General features: G+C 43.2%; 1 protein-coding gene across 1 annotated transcript in view; it reads left to right on the forward strand.

Moving 5' to 3' along the window:
- Positions 1–4,222: 4,222 nt before the first annotated feature.
- LOC109945836 (DAR GTPase 2, mitochondrial) overlaps positions 4,223–25,388 on the forward strand; it is a 46,943-nt gene continuing 25,777 nt past the window's right edge. The window contains exon 1 of the mRNA XM_020552195.1: positions 4,223–4,319. Coding sequence (XP_020407784.1) covers positions 4,223–4,319 — 97 coding nt within the window. The remainder of the gene's footprint in view (positions 4,320–25,388) is intronic.

A 25,388-nucleotide genomic window follows, 5' to 3' on the forward strand; every position in this document is an offset into this window, starting at 1 on the left:
GTCAACTAGACCTTATTATTCCTCCTAAAATAGTATCATACCAACTAGTAACATTTAGGTCTTACAAATAGTAATAATATATATATATATATATATATATATATGTAGCTTGGTGGAGCTGGTGGTTAGGAAAGCATGGGTGTATATATGTATGTGCACTTGATTATGTAGGATAGAAGATGCCTTTAAAGCATAGATAGGTTTGGGCAAGAAAGGGTAGGGTAAGGAAATACTCCATCCAATATTGTGAATCTTGATTTCTTTGAAGATCTGGCTTGAATCTTATCCTTCCTTGATTTGATGAGGTCGATCATCTTCGATCTTCGTTCTTGAAGTTGTTATCCGAATTTGGGACATGTTGTTAAGGCAGATTCTTAGGTAAACAAAATAGGTTAATAGGTGGTTATGAGTTAAATAAGTTTAAGCAAAGTCTGTCTTGTTGTTTTGCTTCTAGATTGGTTGGATAAGTTATGTAACCTGTTATATCGGTCAAGTTGGTGTTATCATCAAGGGTAATGGGTATTGGTGTTACCATAACTAGAGACATGGTTGAGATAGGTGTGGGTACATGGGGTAGGTAGATTGAACAGAGTTTTTTTTCTTTGCTTGTAAGATAAATGGGTTGGGAAACCTAAATCATAGGCTATGTAATGGTTTCACGAACGAGTTGTTTAAAACACCATTTTATGTTTAAACCTATTTATAGGAATATGGTTTAGTTAATACTTGTAACGTTGATTAGACCATATTAGATTAGGTATAACTAGAATAGACTAGTTTAAGTTAGATAAATCTACCAGGATAGAATAGGTATTATTATGATATGTTAGAATCTTTTGAGATAGGAGGGATTATATGGTGTAGGTAAGTCAGAATCTCTGTCGGTTAAAACAGAGGGGTTATGCAAATATCGGGTGGTTAAGGTAGTTGCATATGGCCAGGTTGTTGTATGTGGTCTAGTCTAAATTGGAATCTTAGTCCAATATGGATTAAAACATATTTATAAGAGTAGGATCCAATCTTATCTTATCTTATCAGTATTATCTAACATGTTTGTCCATTAGATTAGAACTGATCAGATTAGATGGGATCAGAAAATTGGTGTATCCAGATTAGACTAGATAGGATTTTCTAAATTTATTTTGTAATAGATCATGTTTGTTACACTGTTATGAGATAAGCAAAGTGGTTAGGATAAGTATGCTTGTTTGGTTAAGATGAGTCTCTAAGATCATGGTAGAATCTTTTGAGATTAGTTAGATCTATTAGGATAAGATAAGAATCCTTTCGAGATGAGATGAGTCTATTAAGGTAAGAGAGTATCTCTTAAGATAAGATGAATCATTTAAGATAAGAGAGTCTTTTAAGATAAGAGGGTTCTCTATAAAATAGATATATTTTAATGGAGGATAATCTAAGTTGTTACGAATTCTATTTATGCCTATACGTATATGTAGATGTAATTGTGGACATTACTCCACAACTAATCACACTCAATCAAAGATCCAAATCAGTCAGGCATCATAAGAACAAACATTCAAGCATACAAATATTTATATAAAAAAATAGTTTTGTTGTGGTTCCTATGAATAGGTCTCCTATTCCTAAGGTCACTTTAGGCACGGGATTTCAAAGTGTGAAATCCACATTTGTCTTTAAAAATAAAAGGTAAGAATGATCAGAGTCAAGCGGAAGTAGCTAAGTTTAGAAAAGAATCAGAGTAGCAAAGATAAGGTTAATCAGAGTAGAACAGTAGAAGGTGAGACAGGATCAAGAAAAGTATAGAAGAATCAGAGTAAGGTAAGTAGGTAAAGGTTGTCCAGTTCTATCTAGGTTTCGTCCTACAGTCAACATTCCTCTGATACCACTTCTGTCACACCCGGATTTCGGGGCACCAAGACCCGGGCGCGAACAATCACCAGGTGTGCTGGGACCAAGTCTCACACATATGATGAATCATGGCACAGGATCGAATGTCACATCTTTACTATATAATAGGAGTTCTATACAAAATAAATAATTACATTATAAGGAGACAACAGTCCAGCAACCCAAAGTTGACTGGGAGACGACGGCCTAGATCTCTCACGAACACATCACAACATCCTCCAAGCGCCTCATCCTGTGGTACCTGTTCTTGACCTGTGGGGGGTGTGAGACAGCAAGAGTGAGCTCACATACGTTCATCGCTCAACAAGTTGTGGGGAATAATGTGCATGAACTCGCCAAAGGTGGGAGCTCACGTGAAGTGTAAGGCTTACCAAAGAGGATGGTTAGAGCTGAGCATTGCTTTTAAAGTTGGTCAAAATTTTATTAGCAATTACTAAGTATAAGTAAATACCAACCCAATTAAGTAGTAGAACAAAAGTAACAACATCACCTGCGAAGCAATGCATATGACAAATTGAGTTTAAGTTCCATAATTTAATCATCAGAGAGTCCTGAGCTGCTCATGACCGTGAGCTCGGCTAGTATACCAGTTTTACACTCTGCAGAGGTGGTACCCTTTACCCACAAGTCATGTTACCCATCTGCCAAGGGATCGCGACTTCCCATACACCACTACCGAGGAGGCGAGGCAGGGTAACACTACGAGGCCTTTACAAAGTTCCACTAGCTTCAGAAAACCCGCTACAGTTTATAGGAAGCTCCAATGCAGGGTTCTTGCCTGACCGCCATCGCAGCAAAATCAACCAAGGACCTCCCTACATTGACCACTCTCCTACTGCCCTTGCCCCTTTCGGGTATGGTAGTCCTCCACTAGCTTTCCTAATTAATCAGCCAAGGGCGTCCATAAACCCTTGTGGTGGCACGTGTTTCTCAAGTTAAGCTCTATATTCCAATTAACATTAATGATCTTGACATGAACATAAATAGAATAACAAAAAAAACTGGAACATAGATATGATAAATAATTATCCCAAATCCATGTAAAGCAATAGCAAACTACCCAAGTGATTCAGGGGTAAACAAGGTAATGAGATAAACAATCTAGGGTAACCTATTGGGTCCCCATCAAAATTAACCTATGCATGAATATGTGACATTAAAGAACATTATTGGGTAAAAAGTGGTCAAGGGCACAACTTGTCTGGCACTTGAGATTCCAGTTACCAGGATGATTCTTCAGATCCTCGTGATCTCACTGCTAATCGTAGCAATACAAGCAAACATGGTATAGGCAAAATAAACATCACACCAAACATAAGAACAAACTACGTAATAATACTCTATGCGTTGCTACGAGATCGTGGGAACGAGAACCACTAAAATCGGAGTTACGTTCACCGAGTTATGATTTTATGTAGTTATTAAGTACCTAGAATAAAGTAATTCATGTGAATAATTTTAAATCAAGTTTCACGGTTAGATAAAGGTACTAGGTGATAAAAATACTTAACCCAAATTAATTCCACTGGAATGAATCAATTTGGAGTAATGGATTTTAAGTTATGAATTTCTAAAGGTTTTATGTATTTGATACAAGATTGATTAAGAGATACATTTTAATATGATTTTCATGTCAAAACAGTGGTACTAGATGATGAACAATAGTATTACAAAATTATAGGAATTGAAATGAACTAATTTGGACATCATATGAAATTTCTATGATTTACACATTCTAGCATTTATTTTTGCATTAAATATCATTTTCTAATTCCATTTATCTGATTTCTTAGCTTCCTGGACTGGGCACATTAATACAGAGAAGTGCAGGGGTCTCTGCGCAAGGTTTCCTAGACTCAGAGAACAGTGAATATGGACTGCGGGTTGGTTCCTAAATTTCAGGAGGGCTCATGTGCAAATCGCCACGGCGAAAGGGTAAGGACAAATACTGGCCGTCCGATCAACACCGGACGCGCCAGATTAAATCTCTAGGGTTTGAACCGGTACGCGTCGTTGGCCCTCGGATCCAAGATCCACAGCCCACATTTGATCAACCTTGTTCTAACACAGACCGTTCGATTAGATCGGACGGACCCGACGTTCCCACCAATCAGTACGATCCCGAATCAATCTCGGCCCTCGGCTGAACATCCAACGGACTACACACGTCTCCACCATCGGTCCACACTACGGCAGAGTGAGCACCCTGAGCGGCGGCGCTCCATGGCCGGACCTCCCTCCCCCACACACGGCCACGCAAACTCGAATCCCACGGGTTCTACGCGATGAGAAGGCGAAGGTGAACACATAGGAAGACTTCTAACCGGCGATTATGGCGCGGAGGCACACGGCCACGGTGGGAGGCGATTGGCGGGGCGGAGGAGATTCTGACGAGCAATTGGAAGCTTCCCAGCGGTACGCCAGGTCCAGTGACACATCAACTAGCATCAAGAGATGCCCACGACTCCGAGCATCCCCTCCCCAAGGACCAATCGACGATCTACCTCGCTCCTGACGGTGGCGGCGTTTAGCTCGTGTAGCGCGGTCAAACACCAGGGTGCCAATGGAAGAGGGGCGCACGAGGTACCCCGGCTTTATACTCCGTAGCGGAGTCCGAGCGCTCTGCAGAACACCAGAATGGAATCCTACAAACCCGCGTTGACCCCAACGGCTTGCGACGGAGCTGTGGAATCGGAACCCGAGTTCCATGGACGGCGAGCTTGGGCGGGTGCGGGTGACGTGTGTGACTGGCGTGTGGGCCTAGCCAACCAGCGAGACACCACGCAAGTTAGCTGGGCTGCGCGGACTGGAGTATGGCCTGAGCGCGCGCGATGGGAATCGGTTGTGGGCCGAAAGGGGGTTTAGGGCCCAACTGCGCACAGATCCACTTTTCTTTTATATTTTCATTCATTTTTTTCTATTTTATCTTCCTTTGATTTTGAATTCCACATTTGGATTTGAAACCTTTTATGAGTTGCACCTTTGAGTCAAATATACAAACGCAAATTTGTATTAAGAATAATATATATATATATATATATTTATATTTATACTCATTTTTATTAACCTAGTAATTTCTCTTCTTCTCTTTTTCTACATTCTTTAATTTTCCTTTAAACTCCACTTTGGACTTTAATATTTTCTTTTCATATGATTTATTATGTGGTCACAAGATGCACACAAAAATGAAAACCAGCATGATACATATTTTAGTGGCTTTTATGTTATTAACTATTTGTTTTTTTACATAGGGTGTTCACATGTGATAATGCATAAAGGTCAAACTCACGTATAGATGGAGTGAAATTGTGTCTCCTTTTATATTATCTATTACAATTTACAAATTGGGTATTACATTAACGGGCCGTTTGGATCCCTTTATTTTAATGGAATTGGAATTCACTCAATAAAGTAACTTATTTAGTTTGGAATTTGGCATTCCACCACTTTCCAAAGTTTAGATATAAGCCTATCTCAAATTCATAGGGTGGAGGATAGGAAATGATTTTATGCATGATTAGAATTTGTTTCTAATCTATAACTTACATGACACGCTTCGTTCTACTCCTCTATAGTAAAAATGTAGCACATAAATATTTAGGACATCTTGCTAATAATAGTATACAAATATATTTTGTATAAAAATGAATTAGCTTAATTGATATATGCCTAAATTATTATTATTAGAATGGAATTCAATTCCAGTGATCCAAACGGGGCGTAAGTGGATTCACTCTGACCGCATGATCTTGTACCCACTGTCCCGATCAGAAGTCAATTTGGTATTAGGATTGATTTAATATCGATCGCACACTCGCTAATCAACAACCCAGATTCATCTAGATCGAATTGTTATGCTCCTTCTAATCATGGCTGTTGCCCAACAAATCGACGCTGACGAGACCTCCTTCTTTCACTGGTCGAGACGGAACAGGACACCCCGAACTCCCATCGGCGAGCTCACCAGAGCACCTGCTGACCACGACCTATTGTTCCCCACCGGAGGATGCTACACACGACATAAATGGAATTGAAACGATTGTGGTAATTCTCACCGTGGTTTGTCTAGCTGTTCGATTCGCCCACGGCGAGACGTGGCTCCATGTGGCATGCGCGCTCCGATGACGAATTCCCGGAGGCTTCCTCAGATTGTGGAGTCAGTGATTCCATCGGTTCGTGAAAGTCACCTAGAGGGGTTGTGATGAAACCTCTCAAATCATTAGACCCACCTATAGTTGTCCTTATCCATCGGACTTCAGACAACCCTGCAGGTACACCTGATCACTTGATAAACTCGGTATCTGTAATCCTTACCTTGCCCAAGAGCGTTTCACTCGTCACGCAGATATTACAACACATCGGAGGTACGATAATGCGGAAGCAGTTACACAAATTTTAGATTAAAGTATCGAAAGAGTAGTATTATTATAGATCAGAGTAAAAATAAGAGTGCTGGAGTAATATTATTACATAACCTAGGAGGCAAAAACCTCTCCCGATAAACAGTAAAAAGTTTTAAAGGAGGACACTTCCTCCCGCTGCTTCAGTCTTGATTTTCTTCTTTAGGCACCACCTTGGAACAAAAGCAACAAATATTTGCTGCTTCCTCACCTAAAACAACATGGGATAAAGCCTTGATTACGAAGTGTACTTTCGTAAGTCTTACCCGTCAAAATAAAAGACTCTCAAGGATATGCTGGCTTTAAAGGAGTCAAGGTGTGACTTATTAATATTCAAAGACTCTGTTTGCAGAAATGCTTACTAATAGTGGATCCTTAAAAGTCCAGTTTTATTAGCCAGTTAAGTCATTACCTGAGTTCTAGAGTTCTTTCTACCCTAGTGTTGGGGGCCTTCGTCCTCCGAAGGTCCTCAATAACGTAATTTAACAATGTCTTCCAAGTATGGCTTATGGACAGGTACCTTCGGATTACACGATGAGAAGGGCGCGATCGTGACGAAGGTTGACGATACTTCGAAGCTACGCGTAAAGGAGCTTCGGCTCAATCACGGGAAAAGGAACCGACTTAAAAGGGAAAAGGCTATCCAGTCCTTATAGATTTTTCTATAAGCCAATAATAAATGTAAAGGGCATGAATGTAATTTCTCGCAGGCTGCGTCTTATGCCTATAAATAGATGAACAGTACCCCCGTACTGTTCACGCTGACTTGTATTCACTCGTGCGTCATGCTTGTACTTTTGCCTTCTGTCAAGCCGAAGGTACATATGTAATTCAATATTGTCTCTATTTTTCCATGTTAATATAATAAGGATGAATTGATAATGTTATGTGATTGTTCATGTTGTCTCGTATATTTCATATACTTCTTCTTTTATTAGCATATGCTACGATGAAGAAGGTATGTCCTTCATGACCTTCGTCTGAAGATCATTATATCCTAAGGGAGATAATGCTCCGAAGGACGAAGGGCATTAACATTTAACATTCTGTGTTGCCTTGTTCTTGATTCATAGCATTTGAGAACAAGTCCCCAACACTGGCGCCCACCTCCGGTGAACCCTTTTTCGATCGCCTTCGGCAAGCACTAACCTTCGTCATGCCGCCGAAGAAAGTTTCAGCGCCAGGGGCTGTCGCACTACAGCCACTGGACCCAAATCAGGAGACCCTCTCTCTCCGAGAGGCCCAAAGCCAGAAAAGAAAGACCACCAGTCCAACACTCCAGGAGGAGGAGCTGGACCAAGAAATCCGAAACATGGAGATAATCCATTAGCAAGTACAAAAGAAAAAGGAAAAGATGGCCCGACTGGCTGATCTTCAAAGACAGATCGACGAAGCCACTGAAAAAGTACGTCATCTTGCTCAAGACGAACAAGATCGAAGGCCCCAACATAGGGAGCTTCATCAAGAGGGTTTATTCAATGAGGATGGATGGTATGATGATTTTAATCATGATACATTTACCTTTGATGATGCTTCTCCCTTGGCAGCAGAACTGCAGGCTATCCCATGGCCCCCATCATACAAGCCACCTCAACTCCCCATGTATGATGAGCATTTAGATCCGAAGCAGTTTCTGATGAGTTATGAAGCAACTATATCTTCATATGGAGGCAATGCAGCTGTCATGGCCAAGTCCTTCGTCATGGCAGTTCGGAATGTGGCCCAAACATGGTATTCTTCTCTTCGGCCAGGAACTATTACTTCGTGGCAAAAGCTTAAGGATATGCTAGTGACAAGTTTCCAAGGCTTTCAGATGAAGCCAGTCACAGCTCAGGCCCTGTTTCAGTGCACGCAAGACCACGAGGAGTATCTCCAGGCATATGCCCGAAGGTTCTTGCGTTTGAGAGCACAAGCGCCTACAGTGCCTAATGAAATTGTCATTGAGGCCATGATTAAAGAGCTTCGTCCAGGACCTACTGCCCAATATTTCGCTAGAAAGCCTCCATAGACTCTGGAGAAGCTGCTTCAAAAGATGGATCAGTACATCCGGGCTGATAATGATTTCCGCCAGAGAAGGGAGGAAGCTTACAGGTTCTCTGAGGGGCTTCGGAGGAAGAATCCACCCGAGGCATGTCAGGTCAATTCACAACTCCACTCAGAGTGATGACAAAGGAAGTCAGCTGCAGAGGCCGCAGTATACTTCACAATCTTCGGGGCAGCAACAGAGTTCTTTCCGGTCGCCAGCTCCAAGAGGCAGAGGCGCCAGGGGCTTCGGAGGAAGATATGGGGATCAGCCAAGGAAGATCTACTGCCTATTTTGTGGTGAAGACAAGGGCCATACTACAGGAATGTGCCAAATCACCATTCAAAAGCAGAAGAAGATCGCAGAAGCCGAAGCCCGGCAAAATCAACCGAAGCAGGTCCTGCACACTGCTTCGTGTCACTCACCCGACATACCAGAATATGCGGGTAATCATCCTGCAGCTTCTGTTGCTTTGGCTAGTCAGCCACAGACTTCTTGGCCATAGTTTCCACCTCCGCCACCACTACAACCTGCCTATTCACGAGGACAGCAACCAGAAGGGAGCCAACAGACCCATCAGCAGCGAGATTTCAGGGAGGAATCCGAAGCTCGCACAGTCAACAGTACTGTGCCAGAATCAAAACACATCTATTGAGAGATATCCTACCTCTGAAGCATTTTTACATTCATTGTCATTTTCTTTTTAATAAGGAACAATCAATGTAAACCTAGTTTTCTTGTCATTTTTCATTTCTTGTAATAGCTTCGTTCTTGTCATAGTGAAATATATCTTTTCCATAGACTCACGAAGCTCAAAAATTGCTGAAGCTCAAAAGTCGTTCCTAAGGGAATGCAGAGCTAAAATTCGCAGCGTAAATTTGCCGAAGTTACAAAAAGTCGTTCCTAAGGAGCGCAGCGTAAGTTTGCCGAAGCTACAAAAAGTCGTTCCTAAGGAGCGCAGCGTAAGTTTGCCGAAGCTACAAAAAGTCGTTCCTAAGGGAGTGCAGTGTAAGTTTTCTGCTCAAAAGTCGTTCCAAAGGGAATGCAGAGCCAAATACCACCGAAATATAAGGCAAAGTGCGAAAAGTCAACGCGAATACCGCCGAAATAGAAGGCGAAGAAGTTCAAAAGACGTTCCTAAACGGATGCAAAACTTACATCGAAAAATAAGCGGTGAAGCCGAAAAATAAACGGCAAAGAGATTTTGATCGTTCCTAAGGGGACGCAGAGGTTGTGTTTCAGCATGGGTATGTGTCTTCGGCATTTGCATCATTCTTTGCATCATATCATCGCATCATATCGCATAGCATCACATCATACATCATATCACACCAATGACATGAATTGGAAACGAAGCTGATCTTCGGAGAATGATTTACAAAAATGAAAAGGTGATAAGGCACAAAGTAAGCTGAGAATTACAGCTTCATCAGTTCTGTTGTGGAAGAAGGGATCTATTGTTTACGAAGCATTGATGTTTTTACGAAGTGTGGATGTTCTTGCAAGGCATAAAAACTCTTCTTTACGAAGCATGAAAAGAAGGGAAGGTGTTTTTTCGTCGAAGGCTCAAAAACGGTATATACATAAAGTTTCATGCATCGCAAAGAATTGAATTACAACTTACATATTAGATTCAAAATTATAAACATCAAATATTATAGACTTAGTTCAGCAAATGTTACATTAATATCCTAATTTTTTTTTACAATAACTACTACTCTTCCTTCAGAACTTTTTCTGCAGCTTCGTTAAGCAGTTTGGTAACAACTTCGTCCATATTAATGATTTCTATTGCTTTCTTTGTCTCAGGATCGGCCAGGGGGTCGAACGGCTCCGGTGGAGGAGGTAGCTCAGCTGCGATAGAAAAAATCAATCAGTTTGAAGCCATGAAAACAAACGGCGAAGATGCAAGCCATTAAACAATACCTATCTGTCTCTCAAGTTCTACAGCTTTCTTTGCTGCTTCTCGAGAGTCATGGATATCTTTTTCGCTCTTCTTCATTATTTCATGGGCCATTTCTCGGCCGCCATTTTCCCAAATATCAGTGAAAAATTTTCCGCCCAATAAACTTGCTTCGGCCGAGGGATCCTTCGTGTCTTCCACGGAGAAGGCAGCTTCGGCCTGAGCTAGGGTTTTAACATGATTGCAACCCGCCTTCTCCAAGATAGCTAAAACTCCTCTCGCACCAGAAAACGCACAGACATCCCCATGGTCACTCAGTATTTCCTCAAAAGCTTCGGCTTCTCTGCTGATCCACTCGATAACACCCTTTGGATCGCCTCGTATGAAGTTGTCTTCGTTTGAATAAGCGCCCACATTGGTGAAGCTGGTCTTAATTTTCTTCACGCACTCCACAGATTTTTCAAAACATCTTTCCTTGGATGCGCGAAGTTCTGCAACTGTTTTTTCTAAATAATTTTTCCAATATTCGCTGGCATCTCGATCAGCTTCAGCGACAGCGCATTTTACTTTGACCTCAGCTAGTTGTTTCCGAAGGTCTTCGATTTCATTCTTCTGGGCCTCAGCTTGAGTTTTGGAGCTAGCTTCGTCTTCTTTTATTTTGTTTATCAATGAAATTAATATCTTGTCTTTCTCATGACCTTCGTTCCTTAGTTCAATCACTTCTGAACGAAGGTTGTTCAGAGCTATTGTATACCCTTCATCTTCAATATTTTTCTGTGCTCTAAGGGCATTGCTAAGGATTAGGCCCTGCAAGAGAATAACAAGATCAAATATAAGCAAAAGAAACAATTCATTTTCAGATACAAAGTTAACTTTTATACCTTTATGCTATTATATGCCAAACTGTCAGCCAATTCATCCTTCGACAGTACTGAGAGGCCATCTTCTAACGTTGGAAATCCGAAGCTTCTACCCATCTCCCAGCAAACAGATATCTCTTTGCTATCTGGGAGACAGTACAAAAAATCTTCCTCTCCGCTGCCATTGAACACTAATGCCCCCTTCGGATATTTCAGTTTTTGGGCATAGTGTTGAGCTTCTCGTTCCTCTTCTTTAGAGAGTCTTTTTCCCGAAGCATGTCAGATGATATATTCAATACTTTCTTTTAAAGCTTCGGGACTAGGAGTGGCAACTTTTTCAGGCAAAGTCTATTCTATAGCCTCTTTCTCTGCTGCCTTCTCTTCAATTTCTGAAGGCTTTTTCTCAGCGGGCTCTGAAGGCCCAGCTTCGGCACTAGCCTGGCTTACTGCAGCTCCAATTTCGGTCGGTTTTGTTTCAGCTTCAGTTTGTATTTTCGAAGCCTCGGCGATTTTCCCTGAAGGAGTAGAGCTTAAAGCCTTTACTGTTTCTAACACATCTAGTACATTTGTCATCCTTCTTCTTTTGGGAGTTGCCGCAAGACTTTTTTGTGCCTTCGGCACTATTACTTCTGCCGAAGGGCTTAAAATTTCTAACATTTTTGTTCCTTCGATTATTGGCTCTTCAGCCTTACCTTTATCAGTCTTCGATTCAGCTAGCTCGGCTAAGAGTACCTTCGGCATTATAGCCGGATCTTCAGCCTTCTGCGTAGGAGAAATGGGCTCCTTTGGTTTAGCAGCTGAAGAAGTCTCTCCGCCAAACTCAGGCACCACGACCGGTTCAATATAACGCGGCCGGTGGGTAAGGACTTTCAACTTTTTGCTCTTCGGCGCAGGCTCATCTGGAGTGGCCGAAGCAGCAGTCTTCCTCTTCTTTCCCCATCCCCGCAGCGGGTAGCAGTAGTCGGGGTAAACAAAACTAATAGAATCAAAAACTCTGTTCAATCTCTTTTTTCCTCGGCCACCAAAGGATGTGGATAATGCATTATCTTCTGCTTTGGAATACGGCCCAAGCAGTTCATCACTTGTAGCTTCGATACATTTCAACCAGTCATCATTTGGTTCATCAAATTTACCTCCATATCTGAAGGTGTATTTCAGTCGAACCAACTCACCTTCGCTAGACTTGGTGACAGTCTCCTTCGGCATTTCCCAGTTCTCTACAAGTGGCCATACTCTGAAGGCTATATGCTCCTGGATTAAATCTCTTGTACCAATAAAAAAGCAGACAGTACCAAAAGCCTTTTGGCATGCTTCGGTGGCTTCGTTAATATCAACCTTTGGCCTTCGAAGGCCGAAGCGGGACCAAATAGGGCGCATAATAACTTCTTCGATATCTTCTCTTGCCTTCAAGTCATTCTTCACGTAAAACCATTCCTCCATCCAGGCTCCAGGCCACCTTTTTCGCTATGTTGGCACTGGATAACTTGCGTTGGGACAGGCAGTAAATCCATAACAGCCAAAGTTATTGTGATATTGTTCCTTGCCCATGGCCTTCGTCTCATATGCAAGTTCATGCATACTGCAGAAACATTTCGCGCTTGGCTCCACTCCCTGGCTTCTCACAGCCCAGACAAAAATTCCCATTCTAATAATAGCTTCGGGGGTTATCTGATGAAGGAAGATCTGATAAATTTTCAATACTTCTACCACAAACCTGCTCAATGGAAACCGAAGCACAACTTTGAAGAAGCTTCGGTAAATCACAACTTCATCTTCCTCAAGGGCAGGACGTTGTTGTCTCCGCCAGCTCTCACAATAGACATATCCCGAAAGTATCTTCCTCTCATGCTCTCAAGGTGATTTTGTTTGATGGTCGATTTTCCAAAAATCGAATGACTTGGCCTCCAGGGCCAGTCCTCAGAATCTTCACCCCCCTTTCAGCATCATAACTATCACTGTCACCAGTATCTTCAGACAGGCCCTCCAATATCTCTCTTGTAATCTTCTCTATATTTGATTTTGCCATTGATTTTAAAACCCAGCTATATAAGGATTTGCCGCCTTCTTCTGCTCAAAGAGCTTCTCCTCTTCGGTTAGCTTCGTCTCAGCAGCAACTTTCTTGTCTTGAGACATCTTTTCTTCGGAAATGACGAAAATGTGTCCTTCAAACCGAAGCTTAGAAAGCTTGAGAAACTAAGCAAGCGTTGGTGAGCAAGAACTATAAAATTGAGCAAACAAAGCAAGTGGCACAAACAACGTACCAAATGTGGTCAGGGTGAGTTCTTATTTATACGCTCGGCGCGCTCCAAATTGGAGGGTTCTGTCTATCATTGACTGTTGCTATTCTAGCAAAGGGAAGGTGTTTTTTCGGACCTTTGGCTTAAGGCCTTCGTCCATGACGCAGTCTGAATTCGTTATCTTAAACAAATTAATACTACGAGGGGCTACTGTTGGGGGCCTTCGTCCTCCAAAGGTCCTCAAAAACGTAATTTAACAATGTCTTCCAAGTCTGGCTTATGGATAGGTACCTTCGGATTACACGATGAGAAGGGCGCGATCGTGACGAAGGTTGCCGATACTTCGAAGCTATGCGCAAAGGAGCTTCGGCTCAATCACGGGAAAAGGAACCGACTTAAAAAGGAAAAGGCTATCCCGTCCTTATAGATTTTTCTATAAGCCAATAATAAATGTAAAGGGCATGAATGTAATTTCTCATAGGCTGCGTCCCGTGCCTATAAATAGATGAACAGTACCCCTGTATTGTTCACGCTGACTTGTATTCACTCGTGCGTCACGCTTGTACTTTTGCCTTCTGTCAAGCCGAAGGTACATATGTAATTCAATATTGTCTCTATTTTTCCATGTTAATATAATAAGGATGAATTGATAATGTTATGTGATCATTCATGTTGTCTCGTATATTTCATATACTTCTTCTTTTATTAGCATATGCTACGATGAAGAAGGTATGTCCTTCATGACCTTCGTCTGAAGATCATTATATCCTAAGGGAGATAATGCTACGAAGGAAGAATGGCATTAACATTTAACATTCTGTGTTGCCTTGTTCTTGATTCATAGCATTTGAGAACAAGTCCCCAACACCTAGTTCAAGCACTTGACCTATACTAGCCAATTCTTATCAATCCTTCTTGTTCACTGGATTGCTACGTGTAGGGCAGTGACCAAGTCTTCATATTCGAGAAGTAACGGCGATCCGAATCGATTAATACTCAGCTGAGGATCTCCAATCACACGACATATATAGCACTTAACCCTTGCATATGTCAACTTGCCACCGGGGTTCTTAAGACCAGATTAGGTTCACACCAACCGAGAGCACAGATACACCGCCGTCTAGCCTCTTGCCACGGAGGGTACACGCTACTCTCGCCATATCTCCACTCCCATTGCGTGTTATCTTATTCTAGTATTAGTCTGCCCGAGGCAAAGCTTACCCATGATGAGGCATGTGACCAGTTAAAAGGTCCTCAATCAGCAAGCCTACATCGAGAAGGTCCTTAATCGACTCAGATGGAGACACTACACCGAGACTCTCTTCTCGTTCAAGTCACCCGCCCGGTCTCACCTTTATCATTTCAAACGCAAAGTTTGGTACCTAGCAGAGGTACATCTTTTCCGATGTTGAACCCATCACGGCCATCAAGTTTTATTTTTGAAAACATCCCACCCACTTGAAGCATCATCTTTTGTCAAAACAAAACATTTTGTTTTTCTAGAGCAAAGCTAAGCATAAGAAAAACCTTTTTGTAAAATAGGGGATTTGTTGGGGTCGTGCTTCGGTGCGCCGAAGGTCTCACACGAAGAAGCAGCTTCGGCTGAAGTCGTCTCCAAGAGATGGCCGAAGGTCCCTTTTCATGGAGCTTCGGCGTTTTAAACCGACATAGAGATAGAATGACCTTTTTATACATATAGGTCTGAGTCAATGCTGTAAACTTTCGCAAGGGGCATAATCGTAATTTGTCACAGGCTGCGACCTGTGCCTATAAATAAATGAACAGTACCTCTGTACTGTTCACGTGAACCTGTCATTTGCTTTCACATCACGCTTGTACTTTTGCCTTCTGCAAGACCGAAGGTACATTTGTAATTCAAAGTCATTTATAATCATTAATACAAGTAGAGATAATTCTATGACAATATTTAAATGTTTATTTCATATTCTATGATTTATGTGAATGCTTCATTCTTCGTTGTTATGCTTACGAAGGTATGTCCTTCGTAACCTTCGTCCGAGATGCTTTATATCCCGAAGGGATATATCGTTATGGAGGACGAAGGACCTTAACACTTAACATTTTTTGTGTTGCCTTGTTCTTAATTCTTAGCATTTGAGAACAAGTCCCCAACATTGGCGCCCACCTCCGGTCAACTCACTTCCACCTTTCTGAGCTGATGGCTTCGTTCAACACCCAAGCTGGAGCTGCCTCGGCTTCGAAGCTGGTGCTCCCGATAACAGGCGGTTCTTGCTCAGAGCCAGCTAACAAAAAGCAGAAGAAGGAGGCTCAGAGAAGAGTACAGCATGTTGGAGTGCAGGGACCCTTCATTAAGTCAAAATGGTCTCATATTCCGATTACCTTCTCTCAGGAAGATCTTCAGCTCAAGGACTATCCTCACAATGATGCTATGGTCATTTCCTGTGTGATCAAAGGGTTTCTGGTTCACAATGTCCTAGTTGACACAGGCAGTGCAGCTGACATTATATTTGCCAAAGCCTTCAGACAGATGCAAGAGCCTGAAGACAAGATTCATGATGCTACGCACCCTCTTTGTGGCTTCGGAGGGCGGCAGATTGTGGCACTCGGGAAGATTACCATGCCGGTAACCTTCGGATTTGTTAATAACACAAGGACTGAGCAAATTGTGTTTGATATTGTTGACATGGAATACCCCTACAACGCCATCATTGGTCGTGGTACCCTAAATGCTTTTGAAGCAATTCTTCACCCAGCTTATCTCTGCATGAAGATACCTTCGGACCGAGGGCCTATTGCTATTCATGGGAGTCAGGAAGCTGCCAGAAGGGCCGAAGGAAGCTGGACTGATTCCAAGGCAATCCATAATATAGATGGAGTTGAAGCTTGTGAACAGTACAAGTTCAGGAGGGAAAAAGCAGCTTCGGCTGATCAGCCGAAGCCCATGCTGCTGTGTGAGGATATAGCAGAGCAGAAGGTGCTATTGGGCTCGCAATTATCTGAAGATCAAGAGAAAACCTTGATAAGGTTTTTATTCAACAATAAAGATGTTTTTGCATGGTCAGCCAATGATCTTTGTGGAGTGAATCGGGATGTTATTGAACATTCGCTCAATATTGACCCATCCTTCAGACCCCGCAAGCAGAGGCTTCGGAAAATGTCTGATGACAAGGCCGAAGGGGCTCGCAACGAAGTAAAAAGACTCCTAAGTGCAGGAGTTATCAGAGAAGTGAAGTATCCAGAATGGCTAGCTAACACTGTTATGGTGAAGAAGGCCAATGGAAAGTGGAGAATGTGTATTGATTTCACAGATCTCAACAAGGCTTGTCCGAAGGATGAGTTCCCGTTGCCAAGGATAGACTCTTTAGTTGATGCAGCAGCTTCTTCGGAACTCATGAGTCTCCTGGATTGTTACTCAGGCTATCATCAAATCTGGATGAAAAAGGAGGATGAGCCGAAGACTAGTTTCATAACCCCAAGTGGTACATATTGCTATCTTCGGATGCCTGAGGGGCTTAAGAATGCTGGAGGGAGTTTCAGCAGGATGACTGCGAAGGTTCTCCAATCTCAGATAGGCAGAAATGTGTTGACCTATGTTGATGACATTATTGTAAAAAGTACGAAGCAAGAAGACCATATTGCTGATCTGCAGGAGACCTTCGCCAGCTTCAGACAAGCTGGTCTGAAGCTGAATCCAGAAAAATGTGTCTTCGGAGTAAAGAAGGGTAAGTTCCTTGGATGCTTGGTTTCAACAAAGGGAATTGAAGCTAATCCAAACAAAATCGAAGCTATACTTCGAATGGAGCCACCAACCACAAGAAAGGGGGCCCAAAGATTGACAGGAAGACTGGCATCTCTTAACAGATTTATATCCAGATCAGCGGAAAGAAATCTACCCTTCTTCGAGGTGCTAAAATCAGCTGAAGTCTTTCAATGGGGCCCAGCTCAACAAAAAGCTTTCGAAGAACTCAAGCAATACCTGATAGATCTAACAACATTAACTCCACCAATGCCAGGGGCTCCTCTGTTGTTGTATGTGGCAGCTTCGCACTCAGCAGTAAGTGCGGCGCTTGTGCAGGAGAAGTTTGATGGACAAATCAAGAAGCAGGTCCCAGTATATTTTGTATCTGAGGTCCTTAGTGTCTCAAAGAAAAATTATACAGAACTGGAGAAGGTGTTGTATGCCGTTCTAATGGCATCTAGGAAGCTTCGGCATTATTTTCAGGCATATAATATTATTGTTCCTTCTTCGCAGCCGTTGAAAGATATCATGAGAAATAAAGAAGCTACTGGCCGAATTGGAAAATGGGCTGCGGAGCTTAATGAATTTTACATTGATTATGTGCACAGATCCTCGATCCAGTCTCAAGCATTGGCAGATTTTATTGCCGACTGGACGCCAGGGGCTCAGGGCGAAGAAGCAAATAAAGATGCCGAAGCATGGACAGTGTTTTGTGATGGCTCCTGGGGAACCTTCGGAGCAGGAGCAACTGCTGTTTTGGTTTCACCGTCCAAGGTTAAAACTTGCTATGCAGCAAGACTGGACTTCAGCTGCACAAATAATATTGCTGAGTACGAAGCCTTGCTCCTGGGCCTTCGGAAACTAAAGGCGATGGGGATCAGGAGGGCGATCCTTAAAACTGATTCTCAGATTGTTTCGGGTCATATTGACAAAAGTTGCAAGGCTAAAGACCCGAAGCTTGAAAAATACCTAGACACAGTCCGAAGGATCGAAGCTTCTTTCGAAGGATTTTCTGTTAAGAACATCCCTCGAGGGCAAAATGAACATGCTGATTTGTTAGCCAGGTCTGCAGCACAGGGGCTGCCGCTACCTTCGGATGTATTCTTCGAAACAATAAAGGCACCTTCAGTGGAGTTACTTGAAAGAGCAGTTCTTACTATTTCTCCTGTGTACAGTGAAGATTGGAGAACTGAGATAATTTCTTACCTTCAGGGCAACTTTCTATCAGATGACGAAACTTATAATAAAAGAATAGAGGCAAGAGCTCGTCCGTATATCATTATAGAAGGGGAGTTATACAAGCATGGAGTTTGTGCCCCGCTGCTCAAGTGCTTGTCTAGAGCCGAAGGTATAGAGTTGATGAAGGAGATACATGCAGGCCTTTGTGGATCCCACATCGGATCCAGGCCGTTACTTGGAAAAGTGTTCCGTCAAGGATTTTATTGGCCGAAGGCAGCTTCGGATGCAGCTGAGTTAGTTCAAAAGTGCGAAGGTTGTCAGAAATGTGCAAGAGATCAAAAACAACCTTCGTCTTTGACACAGCTAATACAACCCATCTGGCCATTGCAAAGGTGGGGCCTCGATTTGCTGGGCCCATTACCACCGGCTCAAGGCAATCTGAAATATGTTGTAGTTGCTGTGGAATATTTTTCCAAGTGGATTGAGGCGAAGCCATTAGCTACAATAACTTCGGCCACTGTCCAAAAATTTTTCTGGCAGAATATTGTCTGTCGCTTCGGAGTGCCGAAGGCTATAACTGTAGATAATGGAACACAATTTGACTCCGAAGAATTCAGAAATTTTTGCGATCAAATTGGCACGAAGATCCACTTTGCGTCAGTCAGGCACCCGGAGTCGAATGGGCTTGTTGAAAGGGCCAACGGCATCATAATGACAGGAATAATGAAGCTAATCTTTAATCAACCAAGGGGAAAGTGGCCAGATCAGCTTACCAAAGTGGTATGGAGCCATAACACAACAACATCAAGATCTACAGGCTTTACCCCATTTAAGTTGTTATTTGGTGACGAAGCAATAACCCCGGAAGAAGCCAAAGCTGGATCAATAAGAGTGGTAGCTTCGGCAGAATCAGGTCCCGAAGATACTTGTCTCGTGGAAAAAGATGCCTTAGAAGGGATCAGGCTTCAGGCCGTGGAGAATATCAATAAGTACCAGGCTGAAACAGTTAAATGGCGAGATAGAAAGGTCCGGCTAAAAAATATTGAGCCAGGACACTTGGTGCTTCGGAGAGTGGCCAATCCGGATACAGTGGGCAAATTGCAACTGAAATGGGAAGGGCCTTTCTTAGTAGCATCTTCGTCAAGGCCTGGTTCGTACAGACTGAAGGACATGGATGGCAATGAAATTCCAAGATCTTGGAATGCGGATGAGCTTCGGCGGTTTTATGTATAACTCGATGTAATTTTGACTTTTCTTTTCTTTTTCATGGCACCCTTTTCCTTTCTAAAAGGGGGAGAAAGGTTTTTAATGGGGCCATCTTATGTAATTTCCTTTTTAGTTTTATAAGAGCAAAATCCCCCAAAGAATGTAAATGTAAAAGCTGAGAGTGGACCATCGAGTGCCGAAACTAAAAAAGAGAAGAAGCTCCAAAGACGTCCCTAAGGGGATGCAGAGCTCACAGCGAAAAGTCAACGCTGATTCCGCCGAAAGTAAAAGGCGAAGAAGCTCCAAAGTCGTTCCTAAGGGAATGCAGAGCTTATACCGTCTAAGTAAAGGACGAAGAAGCTCCAAAGACGTCCCTAGGGGGATGCAGAGCTTACAGCGAAAAGTCAACGCTGATACTGCCTAAGTAAAAGGCAAAGATGCTCCAAAGTCGTTCCTAAGGGAATGCAGAGCTGACGTGTGTTTGCTTCTAAAAAAAATGATGGATGAGTGTGGCTTCGGACATACGCTTCGGACATTCATTTGCACATTGCATCATGGCATTTGCATGCATAAGCATTCATTCATAGCATTTGTGTTCCTAAATGGTTGCTTCGGCACAGAGAAAAGTTTCGGATAAATGGTTTGTTATGTAAAAGAAAGGTTTCGAAGAAGTGGTTTTTTATGAATCGTTGTGTATAAGAGTAGCAGTCTTTTATGTTTTGCTATGTAAAAGCTTCGGCAGAAAGAAGAAGTAGTCTTTTATGTTTTGCTATGTAAAAGCTTCGGCAGAAAGAAGAAGTAGTCTTTTATGTCTTGCTATGTAAAAGCTTCGGCAGAAAGAAGAAGTAGTCTTTTATGTTTTGCTATGTAAAAGCTTCGGCAGAAAGAAGAAGTAGTTTTTTATGTTTTGCTATGTGAAGAAAAGCTTTGGCAAAAAGAGGAAGCGACCGTTTAGGCTTCGTTGTGTACGAAAAGAAGGGAAGGTGTTTTTTCGCCTTCGGCTCAAAATACTGATTTCGTCCACATCAAAGCGACTCAATCGAAGGGTAAGGATATATTACAAGGTATGTACAAAGTTCCTTGAGAACAGTTCAATTGTATTTACAAAACTTGTTACAAAAGTATCCTGAGTTTTTTTCCTATAGTACATTTCTACTGATCTTCATTGAGCTTCAGCTTCGGCGACAGTTTCGGCGACATAACTTAGGCATCATCTTCACCTTCGTCATCCTACATAAATCAAAGAATCGTGAGTAAAAATCAAGTGCAAAGAAAAAGGTAAGTACGAAGCATTATCTCTTACTGGTTCAAGATGACTTCGTGCTTCATCTCCAGCCTTCTCTCGCCCGCCCTTTGTCCATACCATTTTTATAAATCTATTGGAGATACTTCGGGCGAGGTCGGGCATATCATCCAGAATTGATGAAGATAAGGTGAAATTGGGCCTGTTGACAACCTTTCCATGTTTGCAGCCGGCTTTCAGAAATGCAGCAGCAGTCCCTCGAGAAGCCACCCAGGCACAGAAGTCACCATGCCCAGCTATGACTTCGTCGAGCTCGTCAATTTCCCCCTCAATGTGTTCGAAGGTTTGTGGTAGGTCTTCAGCTGAGGGGGTAAATTTTTCGCTGCTAGCTCCAACTGAATGAAAAATCTTTCTTAGTCGCTGAATGCACTTGTTGCTAAATTCTAGGCATTTTTCTTGAAGATTTGTCAGTAGTTTTCTCAAATCCGAATTTTGCTGAGCTTCGGCTTCAAGTTTTGCATTGAGATCTTGTTTCTCTTGTTCGAACTGCTCAGACTGGCGGAGAAGCTTCGTGTTCAGTTCTAATATTTTTGCTTCAGCTTCCGCCAGTAAACCTTCGGCTGCCTGGAGTTCAAAGTTCTTTTTCTCAAAAGCATCTGATTGCTCCTTTATTTTGTTTTCCAAATTTCCAATTATAACTTCATGCTTTTTATCTTCAAGATCTTGCTGCATTTGCAAGGCTTTGCTCAATAGCATACTCTACACAAACACAACCTTCATCAGACATGTTTTTGTTAGGAGCAATAAAAGTTAGGGGACAAGTCATCTACCTTGAAGTTGGAGTAAAACAAACTACCAACGACATGCTGTCGTCGGTAGCGGCTGATATCTGCTTCTAGCTTCGGAAATCCAATACTCTTGGACAGAGTACTAAAAACTCTGGCCCCTGTTTGGTCCCGAATACACTCTAATTTCTCATCATCAACACCTCCGAAGAGGAGTGCCCCAGGTTTGTATCCGCAGGATTGGGCATACTCTTTAAGCTCTTCTATTTCAGCTTTTGTTAGATGTTCTCCAACTAAGTTTTGGAACGCGAAGGTTTCGTTTTTTGAAACTTCGTCAGCAATTTCTTTTCCTTTCTTTGACGCTACGGTCACAGTTTCTCCGGCAGCAGTAGCAGTTTCTTCTGCAGCCATGTCTAGCAGCATTTGGTCAATATGTTCAATTGTGCTCTCTAAATTAAAATCTTCAGCTGAGGTAACTTTGGCGGCTGCGGCCTCCGAAGGTGCAATTTCAATATCTGCTCCCTCTGCAGCCGCTCGTGTTTTTTGGGCCGAAGCTCTTGGCGGCGTTTTGTCAATTACCTCTGTCACGGTAATGATTCTTTGTCTCTTTGCCTTGATTGTTTTCCTTGATTTCTCGGGCTCCTTGTCCTTCTGAAAAAACTTTGTCAGTTGAGGACCCAGTGGACTTAGCTTTGCAGGTAAGGATTCAGTCATTACCTTCAGAATTTCCCCAACAACAGCAGCAGAAGGCGATGCGGGGGTTTCTTCTGCTTCGGATATTTGTTGCTTCGGAGAAGAAGTTTTCTTTTTCTTCTGAATTTTCTTCTTTATTGGTTCTTTTTCACCTTCATCTAAGGCTTCAGTTGCCCTTTTCCTTTTTTGGCCCCTGGCACCTTTGTTCAGATCTTCGTAGTCTGGGTATTCGAAGCCCAGGGCGTCCAATACTCGATTCAGCCTTCGTTTTGGACGGCTGCCGAAGGCTGCAGTCATCAATTGATCTTCTTTCTTGGAATAATTACCAAGTATTTCGTTGCACATCACTTCAATCGTATCTAGCCACTCTTGGCAAGGAGTTTTAAAGAATTTCTTAAATTTGAAGTAGTAAGGCAAGCGTACAAGTTCACCCTTTTTCTTTTCCCCCTCCAGCTTCGGCATTTCCCACTCTTTTACACTAGGGAAAACTTTGAAAGCCAAGAATTCCTGGACCAGGTCCCTTGTACTGATATTTTCTGCAATTATTTTGAATTCATACATTGCTTTTTGAGTTGGACCCTCTGGTAACATGTGGCACTGGGGGCGGGTTTCTCCGAAGGTCAGTTCCAGTGGGCTTTGCACAAGCTTCTCTTTATCATCATCAACCTTAACATAGAACCATTCCGATTTCCACCCTGCTGCCCATTTGCTTCGGTAGCTGATCACAGGACACTTTGTAGTTTTCCGATAAGCAAAATTATAGCAACCAAAGTTGTCATGTAATCCATCCTTTCTAGCCTTTGTCTGATAGTGCAGTTCATGAACTCGGCAAAAGCTGTCCGCAAACGGTTCCACCGCCTGGCTTCGGAGTGCCCAAATATAAACACTAAGCCTAACGATAGCGTTAGGGGTTAGCTGGTGAAAATAGATTCCAAAATTATTCAATATCTCTGCAATAATCCCATGAAGGGGGAATCTCAACCCAGCCTTTAAGAAGCTTTTAAAAATAACAATTTCATCTTTCTCCGGCTTTGGGGTAGTCTCTTCTCCTCCGAAGCGTAGTAGCTTCTTTTGATTTTCAGTAAAATAGCCTGACTTTACCATCTTGGACAAATCAGCCTTCGAAACAGTAGATTTCCCGAAGTCCAAATGGCTGGGTTTGCTTGGTGTGGCAAGGTGATAATCATCTTCGGAGTCTGTTTCCTCAGCTTCTTCTCCTTCTGCTTCAGCGATTGCTTGTTCTGCATCATCAATAGGAATCTTTTCCGGAATCACTAGCCCGGACCGTTGCATGGCTTCGGAGATAGGGACGGTCTCCGAAGCTTCAGTTTCCTCCCCCTCGCGTTCAATCCTAGCGGTAGAACGGACTCTGGCCATTTAACTATGAACTTGTGAAACTTTAATACTTTTTTCTCCGAAGCAGGTTTCAAGATGGAGCTTCGTTCAATTCTGACAAACAAGCTTCGGCTATGATGGAAAATTTCGGCAGCAAAACAGTGCAAATAGCAATGAATGCTGTGGTAACTTCACAACTACTTGTCAGTTTATATAGTGCTGCAGGTAAGAAGGCGAAGCGGCGGAATTGTTACACCAGGCGCGCAGTAACTCGTACCCGCTGCGCAGTGGACCGCAAGGATCAAACAGTAACTCCGCAAGGTGGGACCGACACGCGCTCGGAAGTCGGATCGTTTCTCCGCAACGAGCTCAGGGAAGGTGTTTTTTGGACCTTCGGCTTCCCGAAGCTGAAGAGGCTTTTTTCACGGGTCAAGCTCGTTACGAAGAACGATCTAGCACCGCGAAAGGGGCTACTGTTGGGGTCGTGCTTCGGTGCGCCGAAGGTCTCACACGAAGAAGCAGCTTCGGCTGAAGTCGTCTCCAAGAGATGGCCGAAGGTCCCTTTTCATGGAGCTTCGGCGTTTTAAACCGACATAGAGATAGAATGACCTTTTTATACATATAGGTCTGAGTCAATGCTGTAAACTTTCGCAAGGGGCATAATCGTAATTTGTCACAGGCTGCGACCTGTGCCTATAAATAAATGAACAGTACCTCTGTACTGTTCACGTGAACCTGTCATTTGCTTTCACATCACGCTTGTACTTTTGCCTTCTGCAAGACCGAAGGTACATTTGTAATTCAAAGTCATTTATAATCAATAATACAAGTAGAGATAATTCTATGACAATATTTAAATGTTTATTTCATATTCTATGATTTATGTGAATGCTTCATTCTTCGTTGTTATGCTTACGAAGGTATGTCCTTCGTAACCTTCGTCCGAGATGCTTTATATCCCGAAGGGATATATCGTTATGGAGGACGAAGGACCTTAACACTTAACATTTTTTGTGTTGCCTTGTTCTTAATTCTTAGCATTTGAGAACAAGTCCCCAACAGGATTAAAGAAAGGTAATCAAATCCTCAAGGAAGGAAATGCAGCAACTGGTTTAGCACACAACTCCTATCACCTAATGCATCAAGCAAGTGAGAAAGATTTTAAAATAGCAATGTCGGGTACCATAATTAGGGGTACCCCCAACACTCCTAAACACGGCTGGTAATCACCCTCAGCCAAACCGCAAAGGCTGATGGGCGTGGTGCAGGTCAAGGCCTCGTCTACCAAGGGACGCAATCTCGCCTCGCTCGAGCCCGGCCTTGGGCGGGAACAATAGTCTCGGACGAATTCACGCCTCGTCCGAGGGCCTCCTCAGGCGGTGGGCGCACCCTCGACTCGCCCGAAGCCCAGCTCGGGCAGGCTTCGTTGTGAAGCAACCTTGGCCAAATCGCCTCACCAACTGACCGTATTGCATGCACATTTAAATCTGGGGATCGCCTGACACCTTATCCTGACACGCGTATTCCAGTCGGCAAGGTCGAAGTGACCGCAGTCACTTCGCCCTTTCACTGACTGATCTGACAGGAAAACATCGCCGCTCGCCCTGCTCCGACTGCTATGCCGCCCATCGGGGTGAGACTGACAACAGCCGAGTTCAGCTTCGGGCACAACAGGAAGCTCCGCCTCGCTCGACCTTAGGCCTCGGCCTCGGAAGGAGGTCTCCGCCTCGCCTGACCCTAGGGCTCGGCCTCAGCCTCGGTCTCAGGAGGAATCGCGTCCTCGTCCAACCCCAGCCTCGGCCTCAGGAGAAGTCTCCGCCTCGCCCGATCTTGGGCTCGGACCGACCGCACCACAGGGGATACATCATTACCCTACCCCTAGCTAGCTCAGGCTACAAGGGAACAAGACCGGC

The sequence above is a fragment of the Zea mays genome, chromosome 4 (genome assembly GCF_902167145.1).
Source record: "Zea mays cultivar B73 chromosome 4, Zm-B73-REFERENCE-NAM-5.0, whole genome shotgun sequence".
Lineage (NCBI taxonomy): Eukaryota > Viridiplantae > Streptophyta > Magnoliopsida > Poales > Poaceae > Zea > Zea mays.